Source organism: Mugil cephalus, chromosome 13, assembly GCF_022458985.1.
Source record: "Mugil cephalus isolate CIBA_MC_2020 chromosome 13, CIBA_Mcephalus_1.1, whole genome shotgun sequence".
Taxonomy (NCBI): Eukaryota; Metazoa; Chordata; class Actinopteri; order Mugiliformes; family Mugilidae; genus Mugil; species Mugil cephalus.
In genome coordinates this window covers 4,368,938-4,386,531 of record NC_061782.1, presented here as the reverse complement: position 1 = coordinate 4,386,531, position 17,594 = coordinate 4,368,938, and the positions used below count along the sequence as shown (strand labels likewise).

The 17,594-nt window shown below is 38.3% G+C and overlaps 1 protein-coding gene across 1 annotated transcript; it reads left to right on the top strand.

The window, feature by feature from the left end:
• The first annotated feature begins 3,919 nt into the window (after positions 1-3,919).
• LOC125018562 (ras-related protein ORAB-1-like) lies at positions 3,920-15,002 on the top strand. The gene is made up of 6 exons (XM_047602567.1): positions 3,920-4,322; positions 9,870-9,942; positions 10,031-10,126; positions 10,463-10,558; positions 12,890-13,021; positions 13,823-15,002. The coding sequence occupies exons 1-6, from the start codon at positions 4,309-4,311 to the stop codon at positions 14,021-14,023; spliced, it is 612 nt and encodes a 203-aa protein (XP_047458523.1). The 5' UTR covers positions 3,920-4,308; the 3' UTR covers positions 14,024-15,002.
• The last annotated feature ends 2,592 nt before the right edge of the window (positions 15,003-17,594 follow it).

Genomic DNA, 17,594 nt, shown 5'->3' with positions numbered 1-17,594 from the left:
CGTCAACATATAGTACACAATAAAAAAACCAAAAGCAACAAAACAAAACGTAAAAAACTGTTAAAACAACAAAACACATCACCATCTGCGTTTGGAACCACTACATTCGATGCAAGGCTTGTATGAAGCATCTCTGGCCTCCTGAAAACCCAATCCATGAATCTACCACTGCACAATTTTTGTTTTTAACAGGTGTGGCTGGATGATTTTGTCCATGTAGTGTATGTTTCAAAATAAACACAAGTTTTTAAGTAATTATGCAATCAGAGCTGAGGGGAAACGTGAGCTGTGCATCAGATGGTTCTTGTTTTTATTACGTTGTGGGGACCAAACTCTTGCAGAACACTTATGTTGTGGGGACGTTTTTTTTTTTTCTGGACCCTCGTCACCAGTTTTTTTAGCATTAAAACCACAGGCCTCCATGTTAGTGGGTGGGATTTCTGCAAAACCAAAAAACAGGGAAGGTTTCATTCATTTTAGTTAATAGGTTAATTAAAACCTGTTAAGCCTTGGTTTTAAGACGAATGTTATAATTTATGGTTGGGGTCAGGGATGCTTCTTTCTTTTATGTGCTACACTGTAAAAAGCGACCTCTGAATTTATTCCAAGCAGTGCAGAGCTACTTGGAACCTCTCAGTCAGCATTTAACTCAAGGTAATGATTGCTTGAAGTGGTAGCTGATTAATCTGGTTAGTGTCACCTGCTGGAGCTCCTCTCGAGTTTATGTTTAGTGTTCTGTTCTCATTAGGATTTTATTATGGGTCACGTTTTAAACAAATACAGAGAAAGAAATAGTTCTGCATATAATTAGGTTGGTCTTACAACCGGTTGGAGACATTTTGTTGTAAACAAATTCAAGCAAATGATTTGATTGGTCCACTTCCCAACATAATGACTCCAGATCTTTTCACCACACACACACACACACAAAAAAATACTGCTACTGCCGTCTTTAATAGAGAATATCAAAGCCTGAAATGGCCAATTAGTTTAACATTATTGCAAAGAGGGCAATAAATACAGCAAAACGTTATGACGCCCACTCTATATTCACACAATATTCATTAATACGCAGGATAAGATCTTACAATCCCTCATTTAGAAGACCAGTCCAACTGAAAACCATCCAGCAGGCTAGCTACCAACTAGCAATCAGCAAGAAGACACCAGCTAACTAGCCTAGCCACGGAAGTAAAACACCAGAAAACACCAGCTAACTAGCCTAGCCAACAGCAGCAGGTAAGAAGTTATGGGAGATGCAACTACACTTCAACCAACATCTCTCCCTTCTGCCAAGATTGGAAGTAAAACACAAGAAGACACAAGCTAACTAGCCTAGCCTACAGCAGTAGGTGGTATGCGACAAATCATTGGGGTTTTCACTGATGTTTCATTACTTTAGGCCCACGACACCTCAAGAAGTCTTAACAGTGAAGTGTCCTGGATGTCATGTCCAAAATACCACAAACTCAATTGTTACCCTGCAGCACAACCCCCCAGTCAAACACTTCACACCTTATAATAACATATAAAAATACATATAACAGGAACTTCTTCAGACTTTTATCGTCAGACCAAGTGAGCCGCCATCTGCTCAGTTTTCTTATCACCTATAAAACTGTGTTGTGCTTCTCCAGAGACACCAACAGGAGGTTATATAGGTGAGAGATGACACACCTAAACCAGTGTGTCCTTGTTTGGAGGAACCCTGGAAAAACTGCATTCCTTATATATCATGTCATCAGCAATGAACTGTATGTGAAAATGAACCTAGTTCATGAAGTCTGTGGCCTCAGCTACTCCTTAAAATTGCTGACTCTTAAAAAAAAAGTTTAGTATGTTTAAAGTGCCTCTATTCCATGATTCATGAATGGTTTTTGAGAAATAAAAATGGGAAATAAGACGTTTCAGCGTGTCATAATGTACTGAACTGTCAAAAACAAATGGTTTATTTATTTTTCCCACATCCGGCAGGAGTAGGCCCGCAGGTTAAAATCCTCCTTTTGTGCAAACCCTAAACAAGGTTAATATTACAACAGGTGGAATCTGACAATCGTCTGTTTAAATATTAGCTCGAGACGTTTGAAGGCACTTCACAAAACCCAGAGACTGAGCGAGAACTAAGGTCAACGAGACAGGAAGAACATTTGTGACGGATATAGTGGTCATAGTATAATTATATGTGAAAATAAATGGGTGAATATTATGGTATTGGTGTATTAGCCATGATGCATAATATGAATATAGGTAAATAGTGGAGGATGGACACACATATATGAAACAAACAAACAGAGAAGCAAAACATTATAATAGTAAAGATGAAATTAAGATAATTCATTAGGAATAAGGATCAATAAGGAATAAGGATAAAAAAAATCCCAAATTCTATGTGTCAGGTGCTTTTTGTTTGTTTGTTGTCTACTTAAATAGCTCTTTAAATAAAACAAAACTCTCATCCCACCCCCTTATATATCCAGAATACCTGTTACATGACTAGAGAGAAATATGCAGATCACCATAAAATCTCAATTACTGATCTTAAATTGGAAAAAGATATGTTCAAGTGGCTTTATATCATTTAAGTAAATATTCTGTTATAGAAATAATAGTAATAATAAAATATTATCAAGAAGAAATGAAGAAACAGGGACAATTACGATGTAATTTAACATAAACTGCTGTGAGCAATATACCGTAATAATTGTAGTCTGTGTGCAACATGCTCACTAAGCACTTTTTATCTGACCACCGTAATAACTGTTGTTGGAGTCTGCGCGCAACATTTATTTTTCCTCATTCATAAAACGCTAAAATAAGGGACGTTTTCTGGGGAAAGCTTTAGCCAGGGGACAGGTCATCCAAAACGGGGACTGTCCCCAGAAATCGGGGACGTCTGTTCACCCCGAAACTAAACTAATAAAAAGCTGCTCTGGATAGAGCTCAATAATTTAAATAGTATCCATACACAAAAAATAGAGTGCGTTAAAAGTTTGTGTTAAAATATTTGTCCGGAAGTTGTGTAATATGTAATAAATGACACGGGGTACGAGCTGACTCCTCTTTGCCACGTTTCACTAAATGACGTAATCCCTCCACTTGACAGTAGTGATGCTCGATACCACCGATTTCCTCTCCGATCCGATACTGAGCAAAAATCAGCGATACCGATCTGATACCGATACTTTGTGCAAATACACTTAATGTGTCCAATAAAAGTATAATCGGAAGGTAGTGGCCTCATTTACTTTATAGCCGAGCTAATACAGCAACAGAAACAATCAAACAGAGACACAGTCATGCAAAATATGTGAAAATGCTGTTTCAAATGCTAAAAAAAAAAGTAAAATAATAAGACCATTAAATAAATTATTGTTTAATTATTGAACTATTATAAAAATGAAAACTTGAGTCGTAATTCTTACACTATGGTTTGCTCTTCTGTCTGCACAATTGTAAATGCCTCGTATTCGGAATTAAAATCAGTTTTATTGGCCAAGTATGTGTGCACATACACACATTTATTTTTATTTATTTATTTAAGTTTGTCCCAGCACCCCTAAAATTAAGAAGTCAAAGTGCAAAAGGACAGACAAAGGATAGAATGATATTGTCTCTTAGGCTGGGCTGCCTATCTTTATTCATCTTAATATCTTTTAATTTGTTTTGCACTTGTCGTTCATACCTCATCTTCTCATTTAAATTTCTTTATTTTTTATAAACCAAATTATAGCTTTGTAACAAAATAGTTTGACATTAAATCAGCCCTGAAGCTCTAAACCTAGAATCGCCCCTGGATCGTCTCAATGATTCACATTACCTCGAATGACTGAAGTATCAAAAGTATCGATACTTGGGTTTGAGAATCGATTTTAGAGCATAGAGGTCTGGTATCGGAGGTATCGGCATTTCACTACTTGACAGCTCTCAGTGGCAGAGACGACACAGTCAGCGACAACCACAGGAAGAGCCACAGCCATTTAGCTACACATCTTGGCCGTGTTTAATCTTGCTCGATCGTTTTACGCCCGCGGGACGAGTTACAAATCTGTTTTCCTTTGTAAAAAGAAAGATTAGATAACTAGAAAACCTCGTACCTTTGGTGTTATTGCTCTAGCTAATGGTAGCGTTTTTCTTTGGCGGCCATTTTGGTTCTTTTTGCTGAGAAACTGCTAGCTCGGCTGTGTGTGTTTTTTTTTATTTTTCTTCCAGTGTGAGCTACCTGCCGCTCCTGTTTTTTTTTTTCCCCCACACATCTGCGGACCGAGGAAAGGAGACGTTTGACTGTATACACTATACACCGAGACAACCATGAATCCTGAATAGTAAGTCTCATTTCTAACGTTTTGTGTACGCTAGCTTAAAAGCTAAGTGCTAACGAGTGAGTAACTTGATATTAGCAGCGAAGCTAACAGCTGACTGTAGCTGTGTGTCAACCTCTTTGTGAAAGGCACCGAGAGCATTTTAATGGATATCAGCGGATTTTTGGCTGGTAAACTCTTAAGATTTTTAATTTTATACGGTCTTTATTTACATGGTAGCCCCCGGGGGTTGTAGCCTAAATGGCTGCGGTTTCGCTTCTCTTCGTCTATCTTCGTTGAGATTAGTTCCTTGCAATTGAAATAAATTTTCCCCCTTTAAATCAGGCAAAAAAATATAATAAAAAAAAAATAAATAAAAGACTCCCGGGGGTTGTCTTTTTAGTCTGTGTGTGTGCGTCATTGTGACAGCTCACTCCTTTATTAGTCTATCATGAACAAACAGGTCCTGTTGCTACAATCACCCTTGGTCCAGTACCACGTTAAATATATTATCATATTTTGCACTTTACGCAGTGTTGTTGATGTCTCGTGTGTCGGTCATATGGTCTAGTAATGCTGAAGCTGCCCCTCCACAGTCATGTGTAGGTCACATGCCACTAAACAGGCCTCCGATTTCCCCATAGCAATGTTGAGTACACGGTTACTTAATGCTTTGTTCCTACTTTTCCATTCATAAATGTGAACGTGTAGAGTTGTGTTTGAGTAGATTATTATAACTTTGATACACCTTCTAACAGAAATAGCTAATAAATGCCAAATCTGATCCACCTATAGTCCATTTATTAGGCAAGTAATGTAAATTCTCTTAGTTGATTTCTCTAATCCTCAGTTTTTTTTTTTTTTTTTTGTGTGTGTTGTGTTGGTGATTTAACTCCTTGGTATGATTGAGATGTTTGCAGATAAAGTCCAAGATTCAGCCTTGGTCAATAATGGGAAGTGTCAAAATGAAAGGGAAGCACATTTTCCCTGCACGGGAAATTTACAAGATTTCACGGCTCCATGTTTTTTTTGTTTTTTTTTTGTTTTTTTTTGTTGTCATTCCAGAAACTTGAGTTGAAGTGCTGAGGTCTAGTTACAGCACAATAGAAAACAAAAGAATAAATTATTGATCTAACAAGATCAATACGCTAAACCATCTCAAAACAGCTGTAGCAGTGACGCAAAGTGGGTGTTGTTAAGTAAATATCTGGGTAACTATGCAGATTGTGTATATATAAGAACGTTCTTGCACCAGTTATTATTATTGTTATTATATTAGTGTCAGTGTTTGTGAGTCTGTTGGTTCTGGATCTGAAGCTGTGCAGCCTTCATCCTGAGGGGAAAAGGAGGCCAAACAGTCCATGAGCAGGGTGGGAATGAATCTTCCATGATGCCATGATTTTCCTGGATTTAAGCGAATACTTGTTTACCCAACTCAACTTTATTTATATGGCACGTTAAACAACGGCTACAGCAGAGACAAAGTGCTGCAGGAGGATAAAATAAGAGCAGAGTTTAGTAGGACTGTGGTGATTTTTACTAGTTTTTTGTCTTGTGTCAATGGTATGTTTTGGATTTATTTGCAGAAAACCACCGGGATCAGACCATAGTCACGGTGTAGTGGTGGTAACATGGATGGAATTTGCAAGTTTGAGGTGAAGACGAAAAAAAAAACATGCTGTGTAGACAAAAGCACGGGTGACACGTCTGTTTTTTTCCACAACTGTTGGGCAAAATGTAGGAACTGTCCTCTTCTGCCCAACTTCCTGATTAGGTTTTCACTCTAGGGGAGATCGAAGTCCCGGCCGACACTAAGCTTTGGTTGGTTTCTGTTTTTTTTTTGTAGATGTGGGTGTGTTTTTTTTTTTTACTCACCTGTTTTTTTTTTTTGTCTTAAGATCTAAAGATATGCATACTTCAGGGTGTGGCTGTATCTGAGCCATTCATGGGACAACCACTCTGACCAAATACAGACTAAATGCATGAATGGTGTCGTGTCCAGAACTGTTTTTACACAAGAACTCAACAAAGACTTAGGAAGATTTATCATTTATGCAGCACGACTAACTGGATAAGAGCAGGTGTATTTACAATCACGGCAAAATCAATTCTATATCATCTATATTCATCTATATTTACAGAAGAAACCACATTTCCTAATTGGGCACATTATCTAAATCTTAATTACTAGTGGGTAAAAGTTTTAAGTGGTTTCTTCCTCCACAGATTTCATGTTAAAACTACATAAAGGGGAGAAAAGCTTTGAGGTTTTTCTTTTCTTTTCAGTAGAAATGATGGTTGTGTAGTGGTAAGTGATGGTTAATCAACCCTTTGTTTGCTCCACATCTCGATTATCCGGGAGTCGGGTGGAGTCCGACGCCTTGAAGGCGGTGACAGGCAGAGCCAACACACACACACACACACACACACAAGCTTTAAAATCACTCTTTGTTTGACCACACCCAAAATAGTCACTGAAAAAAGGTAGGAAATCAAACACAGCCTCGGTTTGGGGTTGTCCAAACACGTCCTAGTACCTAGTTTAGTTAAAATTGCATGAGTCAGTGCAATAACCATTATTAATTAGCAGCATCATTAGGCGTGTCCTGATCTGTATCATTGCATCGGTATCGTGCTTAAGCCGAGCCGGATGTTTTGTTGTAACCAAAACCAGGCACCTGTGTAGTGTTGCAACGTATGTGCGAGCACACGGGCACAAAACATACAACATAACACAACGAGGGGAGGATTTATTCATTAAGAACGACAACAGGGTCAAACACAAACACATCACACACTTGACACATCGCTGAGACACTTTGTCCAGTTCTCTTCAAGGATGTTACTTTGCTTCCTTGCGTCACAACGTTTTATTCCTTCTCCTTCTTCTTCTTCTTCTCCTTCTTCTTCTTCTTCTTCTTCTTCTTCTTCTTCTTCTTCTGTTTTAATGGTGATTGGTTAGTGTCAAAGCTGCCAGAAATCAGAAGTAGAAGAAGAGGAACGATGACTAAACACATCTGCTCTGTGGAAGTACATTAGTCTAAGGGAAAAAAAATAATAAAAAAACTAGCCGACAATTCAGGGTGCAACATTAATGCACCATTCTCCCAAATACAAGGGGTCCGGCATAACAGAAGAAGAAGAAGAAGTTGGAGGTCACGTGACCAGGCCCAACTCTTGGTAGTTCTATTAAAAAGGATATTAATTAAAGAAAGGGCCGAGAGAGCAAACTGTTCACTCTGTAAGTGAACTAAATTAGGAGTGAAGTAAAGTAATAGAGTGAGTTATTCATGTAGCCCGGTCCCTGGATTGTTTTAGTTTGGCTTGTTAGCAGCTTGCTACTGAGTAGCCTGTGGTTAATGTTGAATAGGAACAATCATTGTCCACAAGTCACAGGAGACTTAATGGAAGGAGAATGACATGAATGTTTAACAATGAGCAGAAACACTGAGAAAATATTCAGACGTCCGGTGTCAGCTGACGGGTGTAGTATCAGGATTGTCCTTTCGCTCTACATTAACTTACATTTAGATAAGGACGATGTTTATTTATCTCACGTATGAGAAATTGTCACTGTAGTGCAGAATTAGACAGGAATATATCCAAAAAGCATCAAGTTTGAAAGAATATACAAAAAAATAACAGCACTCTGGAAAATATACAGTGGAAAACAGAAATATAAGGACTTTCTGTATATACAGTGTGGAATAGGAATTAAAAATGCTAAAAATTGATAATATAATATATTTGAAAAAGATTACGACGGTGAGGTAGTTTGTGCACGTTAAGGCTGTGCAATAAAAAGCAGATTATTGTGCAGAAAGAATCTCTGTAAAATGGTAATAATCACTTTTTTCTTTATTGAAAATACACAGTTTTCTAATATAAAAAAATAAATATGTTGGTTTGAATCTAACAAGCACAGATATACAACTCAAACCTTTTACATTTTTATCTTATTTTTTATGTTTAACTTAACATTAGAGGTTAAGAGTCTAAAAGTTGTGTTTGTAAATCATCTACAATGTGTTAGAAAGGATTTGTGTTTTATTCTCATCACGGCATAAAGTTCAAATTTTGACCTGGTCTGTCACAACTAAATCTGATCACAAGCCAGGTGGTGTTTTAATCATATTTGATGGTGCTGTTTTGTGTGTGTGTGTGTGTGTGCAGTGTGCATGTACATATCTGTCTCTCTGAGGTAACACAAGTGTCCGAATTTATAAATAAATAACCATTAAACAACAAGACGCTGCTGAAGACGATGATGATGGTGGACGATGGTTGGTTTTGTCGCTCAGTGCATAAAAAATATTTACTTAGCTTAACATTTTTACCATATTTACTTAAATTAGTAGAGCAGATACACTTTTTTTTTCTCACGTATTTTATGAAGGCAGTGAACCAGACGCCTTGTTTGTCCCTGTCCCGTCAGACTCGGGTGTGAAGACAGGGTTTAAAATTTAAACTTGTGACTTCAGTGTGTGAATTTACAAATAACAACACCCAACTTTCTCCTGCCCTGCTGAAGCATCTCTATTCCTACTCAAACTTCCTTAAAAAAACAAACATATACATATATATATATATATATATATAAATTGTTATTATTAACCTTTATTTAACCAGGTCGATCCCGTTAAGACACAATATTGTCTTTTCCAAGGGACGTTTGGCCAAGACAGAAAACAGCAACTCACACAACAACACAAATAAAATACACGAACGTTAGCAAAGTACTCAAACACCATGAGAAAGAACACAACTAATTAAAAATAAATCTACCACCAAGAAAGTTGTAACAAGAAGACAAGGAAACTAATTATTTATATCAGTTGTAACAAATAATTATTAACATAACTAGTATTTCATTTACATTAAAACATTTATTGTCATTATAATGTGTGTACATAATGAATTTTTTAATGGTAGCTCCTGGCTAAAGCAGAAAGCACTATAAATAAAATAAAAAAAATAAATAAAATAGAGCGGCACAGAATAATTCAGCACGTCTGCACTGAATTAAGGCGCCTGCAAGATGCAGTAAAGCAAAACAAAGATGTGAAACGTGGCAGCAGGTGCTGCCTGGAGAACTTAAAACGGTGTTTACCACATTCAGAGTGAGATCTGGGCACGTTTAATAAGCACAAATCGTTAAAACAGTAATTGCTTTGGGTTTTAGGGACGTAATTGCATAAATAGTTGTATTTTTTTTTTGTTTGTTTGTTTGTTTTTTTACATTGTGTGCGTCACAAGCACCTATGAACCTGATGAAGAAGCAGCTGTGATGTATTCTGTGTTTTATTGTCCACGTTTATTTACCTGCGCGGCCGATCCCTCTACACACACACAGCAGACGTTGGTGTTCGTGGTTCTGTAACAGCGCTGGATTGCAGCAGCTGTTTGCGTAATATCCCCCCCTGCTTTTTTAAATTCTGGAGGAACTCGTTAGTGTCAGGTGTGATCAGGGGCCTAACTTTGCTGAATATCGATGGACAGACGAGTTGTGCACGTATCTGGGATCATATGACTATAACTACATGCTATTTCTTTTGTGTCTTTCCCTCATAGTGACTATTTATTCAAGCTGCTCCTGATTGGTGACTCTGGCGTTGGAAAGTCTTGCCTCCTTCTCCGATTTGCAGTGAGTTGTTGTTTTTTTTGTGTGTTAATGCCATTTTGTGCTACAATAAGATATGTGTAACCCATCAAACTTTTCTTCTTTTCTGCAGGATGACACATACACAGAAAGTTACATTAGCACTATTGGTGTGGACTTCAAAATACGAACCATAGAACTAGATGGGAAGACCATTAAACTTCAGATTGTAAGTAACCTGCTTCTGTAAAGGTTTTCTATCAAATCAAATTCTCTGCATTTTACTTTTACTTGCTTCTCATTTCGTGGTGAAGGTGTAAAACATTTAGAAACTAGAACACACTTCCCCTTCGGTTAAATAAATGAAAATGTCAATAGTGTGTGTTAATGATCTACTTTTAAATAAAGTTTAAATAAAGTGCGTTTATTGTTGTTTTTATATGATTGGCCATATAAAATCTAAACTCTGCATACACCATGAGGTTATATTTATCGGTTATATCGGTCGTATTATTTTGGATTTGTAGTAGTTAATTGCTGCGTTGCCTGCGTTTCCCTTTCACAGTGGGATACAGCAGGACAGGAGAGGTTTCGTACAATCACGTCCAGCTACTACAGAGGCGCTCATGGTATCATTGTTGTCTACGACGTCACAGACCAGGTCAGTTTCTTCAACGCTTCGCATAAAGTGATGATTGAGTTTCTGCCGTGGTTAATAGTTGATGCTGATAATGCATAGAAATGAAAACACCAGAAGCTGCTTTATTCATTTTAGTAACTGTAGTTGTCTCAAGGCTTATAACTAGTTTATTTATTTATTTATATGTTTCTTGTTATCGCTGTTGTTGTGCTGGGTTTTTATCTGTATGAGCAGTTGACCACCACTGAATTTCCCTCGGGATCAGTAAAGTTTATCTGTCTAGAACAAGTTTGAGGCGGGGCCTCCCCTGGGGGGGGGGGGGGGGGGGGGGGGGCGCAGAGGACTTCAGAGGAGGCGTGGCCCTGATTATTTAAAGTTCGGCTTCTCGTGTATTGGTATTGGACGATGCATAATGCACAATCACTTAATCGAGCTGTGCTCTGAATTTGACTTTCTGTATATGGTCCCAGTTTACATGCAGCGGAGAAAATCAAATAACTGACGGGAACATGTTCTCCTCCTACACACTAGGTGGCGATATGTGTTTGTTATTACAGCCCCTTTTCTGGTTGACCGATTATATATTAAACAGCTGGAGTCGTTCATGTGTCAGACCAACATTTAAACCAACAACCAGATGGATAATATTTTCTTGTGGGTAATGTCCGCGTTACTTATGGTGCAGATAGATGGCGCTGTCCTTCAGGTGGTTCTTCTAGTTTCTCCGTTTACCTTCTTTCTTCTTCTTCTTCTGCGACCGACTTTCTTGGATATTTTTGTTCCGGGCTCATACGCTAGCGCAGCAGTTGTGAATCATGTCCAGTTAAACTCTGATTAAGACGTATACATGCCAGAGAAAATTAATTTACAAACCGTTTACATGCACTTAAGTTGTTAAAATCAGATTAAGGCAATAATATTTTATTTTTTTCCACATGCATGTAAACATACTGATTGTTATTTGCAAAGAGGTGCTAGTTAACAACAGTATGCAACCATGTAGTAATGAAGCTCACTGTCCCACACTTTGAAAACCCCTGATGTAGAAGATTTTATGAGTCAATGTTGGATCTTTCCAATCAAGATCGATTTCAACTGGGAAAAAAAAAATCTTTAAACCCAGTACTAAAGTTATGGTGCTATGTCTTCAAGGCTTCAGTCTAAGCAGCGGGAATTTATCAGAATCACAATTACTTTGTTTTATCGCTGTGTTTCCAGTTGTTCAATAATGTCCTGATACGTCCTGAATCTTTTACCAAACCCCGAGAAATTATTGAATATTATAAAAATCCAACTGCATAAAAATAAAACGTCACTGAGTAACATAAGTAAACAGAGCATCTGCAGGTTTGTGTGGAGGTGTAGAGGTTGTAGTGGTGAGGGTTGTGTTACCTCTTTTCACTTCTTCAAATTCCTTGTATGTGCGCACACACTTGGCCGGATAAAACAATATTAAAAATAATAAAACAAGCAATAAAAACAATGAGAGGTAGCATCTCAAACTGAGTTAAAAGCCAATTTAAGAGAGGATTTAAAAAGAAGAAGTGTCGGCTTTTCTGATAACGCAAAGACACGTTGTTCCAGAGTTTGTGAGGAAAGCGGCTGAAAAAGCTCGGTCACCTCTCAGCTTCCTATTTGTCTCGGAGACGACCATCAGTGACTGATCCGAGACCTGAGAGAGCGTTTGAAAACAAAAGAAGAAGAAAGAAGTTCAGCCAAAACTGGGTGTTCTTGTCTTTTTTGTTCCAGTTAAAAGTCGATCAGCAGCATTTTTTTTTTTTGAAAAAGCTGCAGACGAGAAAGTGACGTTTGGCTAAACCCAACATAAAGTGCAATAATCTGAACGAGTTGTGATAAAAGCTTGGTTGATTTAAAGGCCCCAGACCAGCATGAACCTGGGATGCACCAATGTATTAATTAGATTAACTAGATTCATGCAGCAACTTCTTCAATGATTGATTCCCAATTTACACCAGTTCAGGCCAATAACACTTAACGCTGTGGTTGTATAAAACGGTGGCAGGCGGCAGTCGAACCTCCTCCTACATGTGATGTGATAAATCTTTTACTTGTGAGGGCGCCACACCTACCTAATCAGCGGTCACATGCGCTCACTTGACTTCTTTTCACCACCAGGGAGAAATAACTTTAATACTTGTCTGCCCAAAAAAAAAAGGGGGAAAAGTGAAATCCTGTGAGTGGATCTACAGTCGTTTTTTTGATTTGATTTCTTAAATTGTCGTGTTCAAGGCCGACTTCCCTCCGACTCTGACTCCCAGCGTGAAGTGTAAAAACGTGTTAAAATGTGCTGCGGTCCTGTAGTTGCTAAGTTGTGTTCGTTTCACGCTGCAGGAGTCCTTCAACAATGTCAAACAGTGGCTACAGGAGATCGACCGATACGCCAGTGAAAATGTCAACAAACTGTTGGTTGGGAACAAGTGCGACCTGACGACAAAGAAGGTGGTAGATTACACAACAGCGAAGGTAAGAAACCACACGGCAGCAGATTTAGTTTTAGTTAATACTGAATTGATACTGAAATATCAATACTTCCGATACCAGGCCTTCATGCTCTAAAACCGATACTCGTATCAAAATATTGATACTTTTCATACTTCAGTCGTTGGAGGTGATGTAGGAAAACAGTGGAAAGTAACTAAACTAGTTGTAGTTGAGTTGTGGCAACACAACAAACCTTGTGAAACACAACCTCAGGTTAAAACACAACACAGAATACGAGACGTTTATAATGAGGAGGAGAGAACAGAGTCACAATTAAGATGCAAGTTTTCATTTTATAGCAGTTATTAATAGTTAAACATCATTTATTTCTTATTATTTTACTAATTTCTTCTTTTTTTTGTGTTTGAAACAACATTTTCACATATTTTGTATAACTCAGCTATATAGTAAATGAGGCCACTACCTCAATAAACTTCAGAATTTAAAATAAATAAATAAATAAATTACTCTGATGTCCTGTATTTTTTATGAAGCTATTATTTGAAATACTCTTTTTTTAGTTTTACAGACACATTGGTGTGTATTTACACAAAGTATCGGCTCGTTATCGCCGATATCAGCCTGAATTTGCTCTGTATTGAACATCACTTACAATCTGATTGTTTTAAGGCTCATTTAAGGTGGAACTTACCACCAATTTACTTTAGTGTCCCACAAGAACTATTTTTTTTGTGGTATAAGGTCTTTGTCCTCTAGGTCAGAGCTTTTAATGATGCAGAATGTCCCTCTGTCTCTGTCTCTGTCCCCCCCCACTGTGTCCAGGAGTTTGCAGACTCTTTGGGAATCCCCTTTTTGGAAACGAGTGCCAAGAACGCAACCAATGTGGAGCAGGCCTTCATGACCATGGCTGCTGAGATCAAGAAGAGGATGGGCCCCGGGGCCACGGCCGCGGGGGGGGAGAAGCCCAACGTGAAGCTGACCCCGGGCACTTCGGTCAAGGCCTCGTCAGGAGGATGCTGCTGAGAGAAAGAAATAGCGAGAAAGAGAGAGTGAGAAAGATAGAAAGAAAAGGAAAGAAAAGAAAGAGAGAAACCACTTCCACTTTGCAGCCCGGCTGCCATTCCCCCTCTAAACTCCACTGTGTCCCAGCGAAGCCCCCCCCCCCCCCCCCCCCACCAACCACAAAAACCGAGACAGGACAGACGTGATTCACATTCAAATGTGTGTGAGAACAAGGTGAAGTTTCCTGTGTTGGTCCATCACGTAGCCGTACTACCAAAAAAAACAATTAAAGCATCTTTTTTTTTTTTTTTTTTTTGTCATACTGTCCTGTTATTAAAGACAGATTCTACACATAGAATTCGACTCCCTATCATCCTCCCTCAGATTTCAGACCCCCCCTCCACCTCCAGAGGCTTTATTAAGTCGTCTGGATGCAGGTTGATGAGAACAATGTGTGTTACGTATGTGTGTGTGTGTGTGTGTTTGGGTGTGTGAATGTGTCTTTCTCTGCATTCCTGCAGCAGGGCTGGTAAACGAACCGTTTCCATCGATGCTTTTCTGTTTGTACGGACGTCCTCTGTCCTTTCACTCATCGTCTCGCTGTCTTTTTTTCAGCATGCGTCTCTCTCTCTCTCTCTCTTCGTCTATTCCCATTTTGAAGGAGTATTTTTATTATTATTTTTTTTTTCTTTTTCTTCTTCCTCTTCTTCCTCCTCCTCACCAAACGTCTGCACCAACAGTGTCTGAACTGTCCAGCATCTGAAGTATAGTGCAACCGTACATGTACATAAACATTATGTACAGTATATACAGTAAATGTTCGATCTGATTTGCCAGTTCTGTTCGTGCCCCAATATATTCTGGAAAAAAAAAAAAAAAAAAAAAATTAGTCTTGACTCTTCTATCTCTGCATTAAATTTGTGGCTAAAGACGACTGTAAGTTTCTTGCTCAACATGTAACACTTAAACTGAAAAATAAATATTGTACTACCAGACTGTATGAGAGGCGAGGACGTGTCTACGATTCTTCGATAGATTAACGTCTTTTATTTATCATTTATCGGGTTTGCAAACTGGTGTGTGTGTCATCTCAGTACATATATGTCTAATATACATATAAAATATATGATAAAGACTTAAACAGACAAAAAATTCCTAAAAAGCGCATTTTAAAAAGCTCCACATCAGTCGTTGGGTAACAACAACCAGAGCAGGAATCGCTGATAATCCGTTACTGTCGGGCAAGAGGAAGCATCTGAGCCGGCAACTTCCCTAAAAAAACAAACAGAAAAAATACAAATGAAATAACAGCTTCAGTGTCGAACGGGACGTTTGGACAAAGAGAAACAAGACTTCCTGGAAACCTTCGCAGTGACGCCGGCTCGGCCACGAGGAGAGAAAACGCTGGAGGGGAAACAAACAGGAAGGAGGACGTTTTAAAACAGGACGAGGATTAAATGGATCCAAGAGTTTATTAATCTCAACATAATACACTGTGATATCATCACCATCTTTACCCATAGTTGGTTTTAAGAAGAAAACCTGTTAAATAATTCAATTATTTACTCTTACACTAATCTGCCACAATATTATGACCACTGGCAGGAGAAGTGAATAACATTTAAACCAGGAGTCTTCAACATTTTTCAGACCAAGGACCACAAACTGATTAAGTAGGGACCCCCCACCTACTATATATGTGTTCTATATTAAACTCAACCTAGTGCTATTTATAAATATACATTATTATTATCATCATTTTGCATTCAATATTAAGCTATTATCCCTTTACTAAAATATGTTGGATTCATGTTAATTAGTATTGAAAGAAACTTTAAATTTCTGGGGGAAAATTTAAAAAATAATAAAAAATAGAAACTTGGACCTGGCATTCATTCATGAGGATGTTACTCAGACATGTAGCCCCCACCTAGACCAGACCAGACACCCCCACCTCATAGAAATGACACTTTCCATGATGGAAGCAGGATGCAGCCTGACGCACAAAACATGGTTTAGAAGAAACGACTCAAAAAAAACAAAATAAAAACATTAAAAAATAAGGAAACCCTTCGAAGGCAACAAGGGAGACCTACACAATATTAGGAAGGTGGTCGTAATGTTATGCCTGATCAGTGTACATGCTCTAACATCATGACCTCAATAAGTCCAGATGCATTAAATGGGGATACAGCTTTAAAGCTATAAAACGCATGAGGTTTTTAATTAGTTATTTTTTAGAGACAAAGTGTTTTGATGCTTATTATTGTTGTCGAGTCTCGCTGCTGCTGCTGTTGTTGTCGTTGTTTTCTGGTCGTCACTGTCCAGCTGAATGTCCACGTCTGGACAGTTTGTTACAGACCGGCGTCCATTTTTAATTTTCTCCTGAACATAAACATTAAATTGCACTGATGCTGTTCCTGCACGATTTGCTCTCTTCTTCGTCTTCAGGCTTCAGAAGAAATAAATGAAAGACTTGTTTTTCTTTCTCCTGCTCATCTGTTTCTCCTCCATTTTCTTCACTTCTTGTTTTCACAAGTTTAACGTTACCTGTCAGCTAAGTGCTGTGATTTGTCAGTTTGTGGTTTTCTGCTGCTCTCAGGTTTCTTTGGGGGAGTTTTCCAGTTTAAGGTGAAAAAACATAATCCATCAACACACTTGGGCGGGTGAGGACAGATATAGTTGCTATTTTTCATGCCGTGTCGTCTTATTTCTCTCTCAATGCAGGAAAAATAAAAAGTAAGATATAAAGAAAGAAAACATCCATGCATGAGGCTCAATATGTTGCAGCTGCTGTGTCAGACAGAAGGAAAGAAAACTGGACAACAAACCCTGAGAAGGAACAAAAGGAGCTGCTGGTGAAAGTAAAGAAGTGGGATGACGTGAGGAAAAAGGACAAAGTACGAAAACTGTATGAAAAGAAAAAAGAAAACTGCCATTGTTGTCAGTGGGAACTTTATCTACGTCTGCAGGCAACCGGCTGGAACTGCAGCAGAAGGAAGCTGAAAAATAATTCACCTCCATGCAATTACAGAATCTGCAGAAAATGAGAGACAATGGCAGATGGGAACACGAACGAAAGAGCTGGATGAATAAGATACGGTGTCTAACGAAACTGGTTGAAATCTGATCCACCTACAGCAGATACCTGGACGGGCCTGATTAAGGAAGTGCACGATATGGAAAGACGTCCTTCTTTAACTATAAAAGATCAAAAAATAAACAAATAAATTAGAATAATTAAATATAAAATTGATAAAATATAAAAACAGTAAGATATAAGGACATTAAAAATAGAATAGAAAAGAATATAGAATATAAAACTGTAAGGAAGGAAGAAAGTAGAAGGACCGTTTACAGAGAAGGATGTAGGGAGGAAGGAAGAAAAGACAGAAGAAAGGAAGGAGTTAAGTGGAGAAGGAAGCAAGGAGAGGAGGAACAAAGGAAGACTTTGGATCTCCAGTGGCACTCAGTGTATTTTGCAACTGATTTTTAAGGTCTTACTGATATCTTTAACGCTCTTCATGACCTCGGCTACATGACTGATCTTTTATCTGCACCTACAGAGAGAAAGTACAAAAGTACAAAAGCT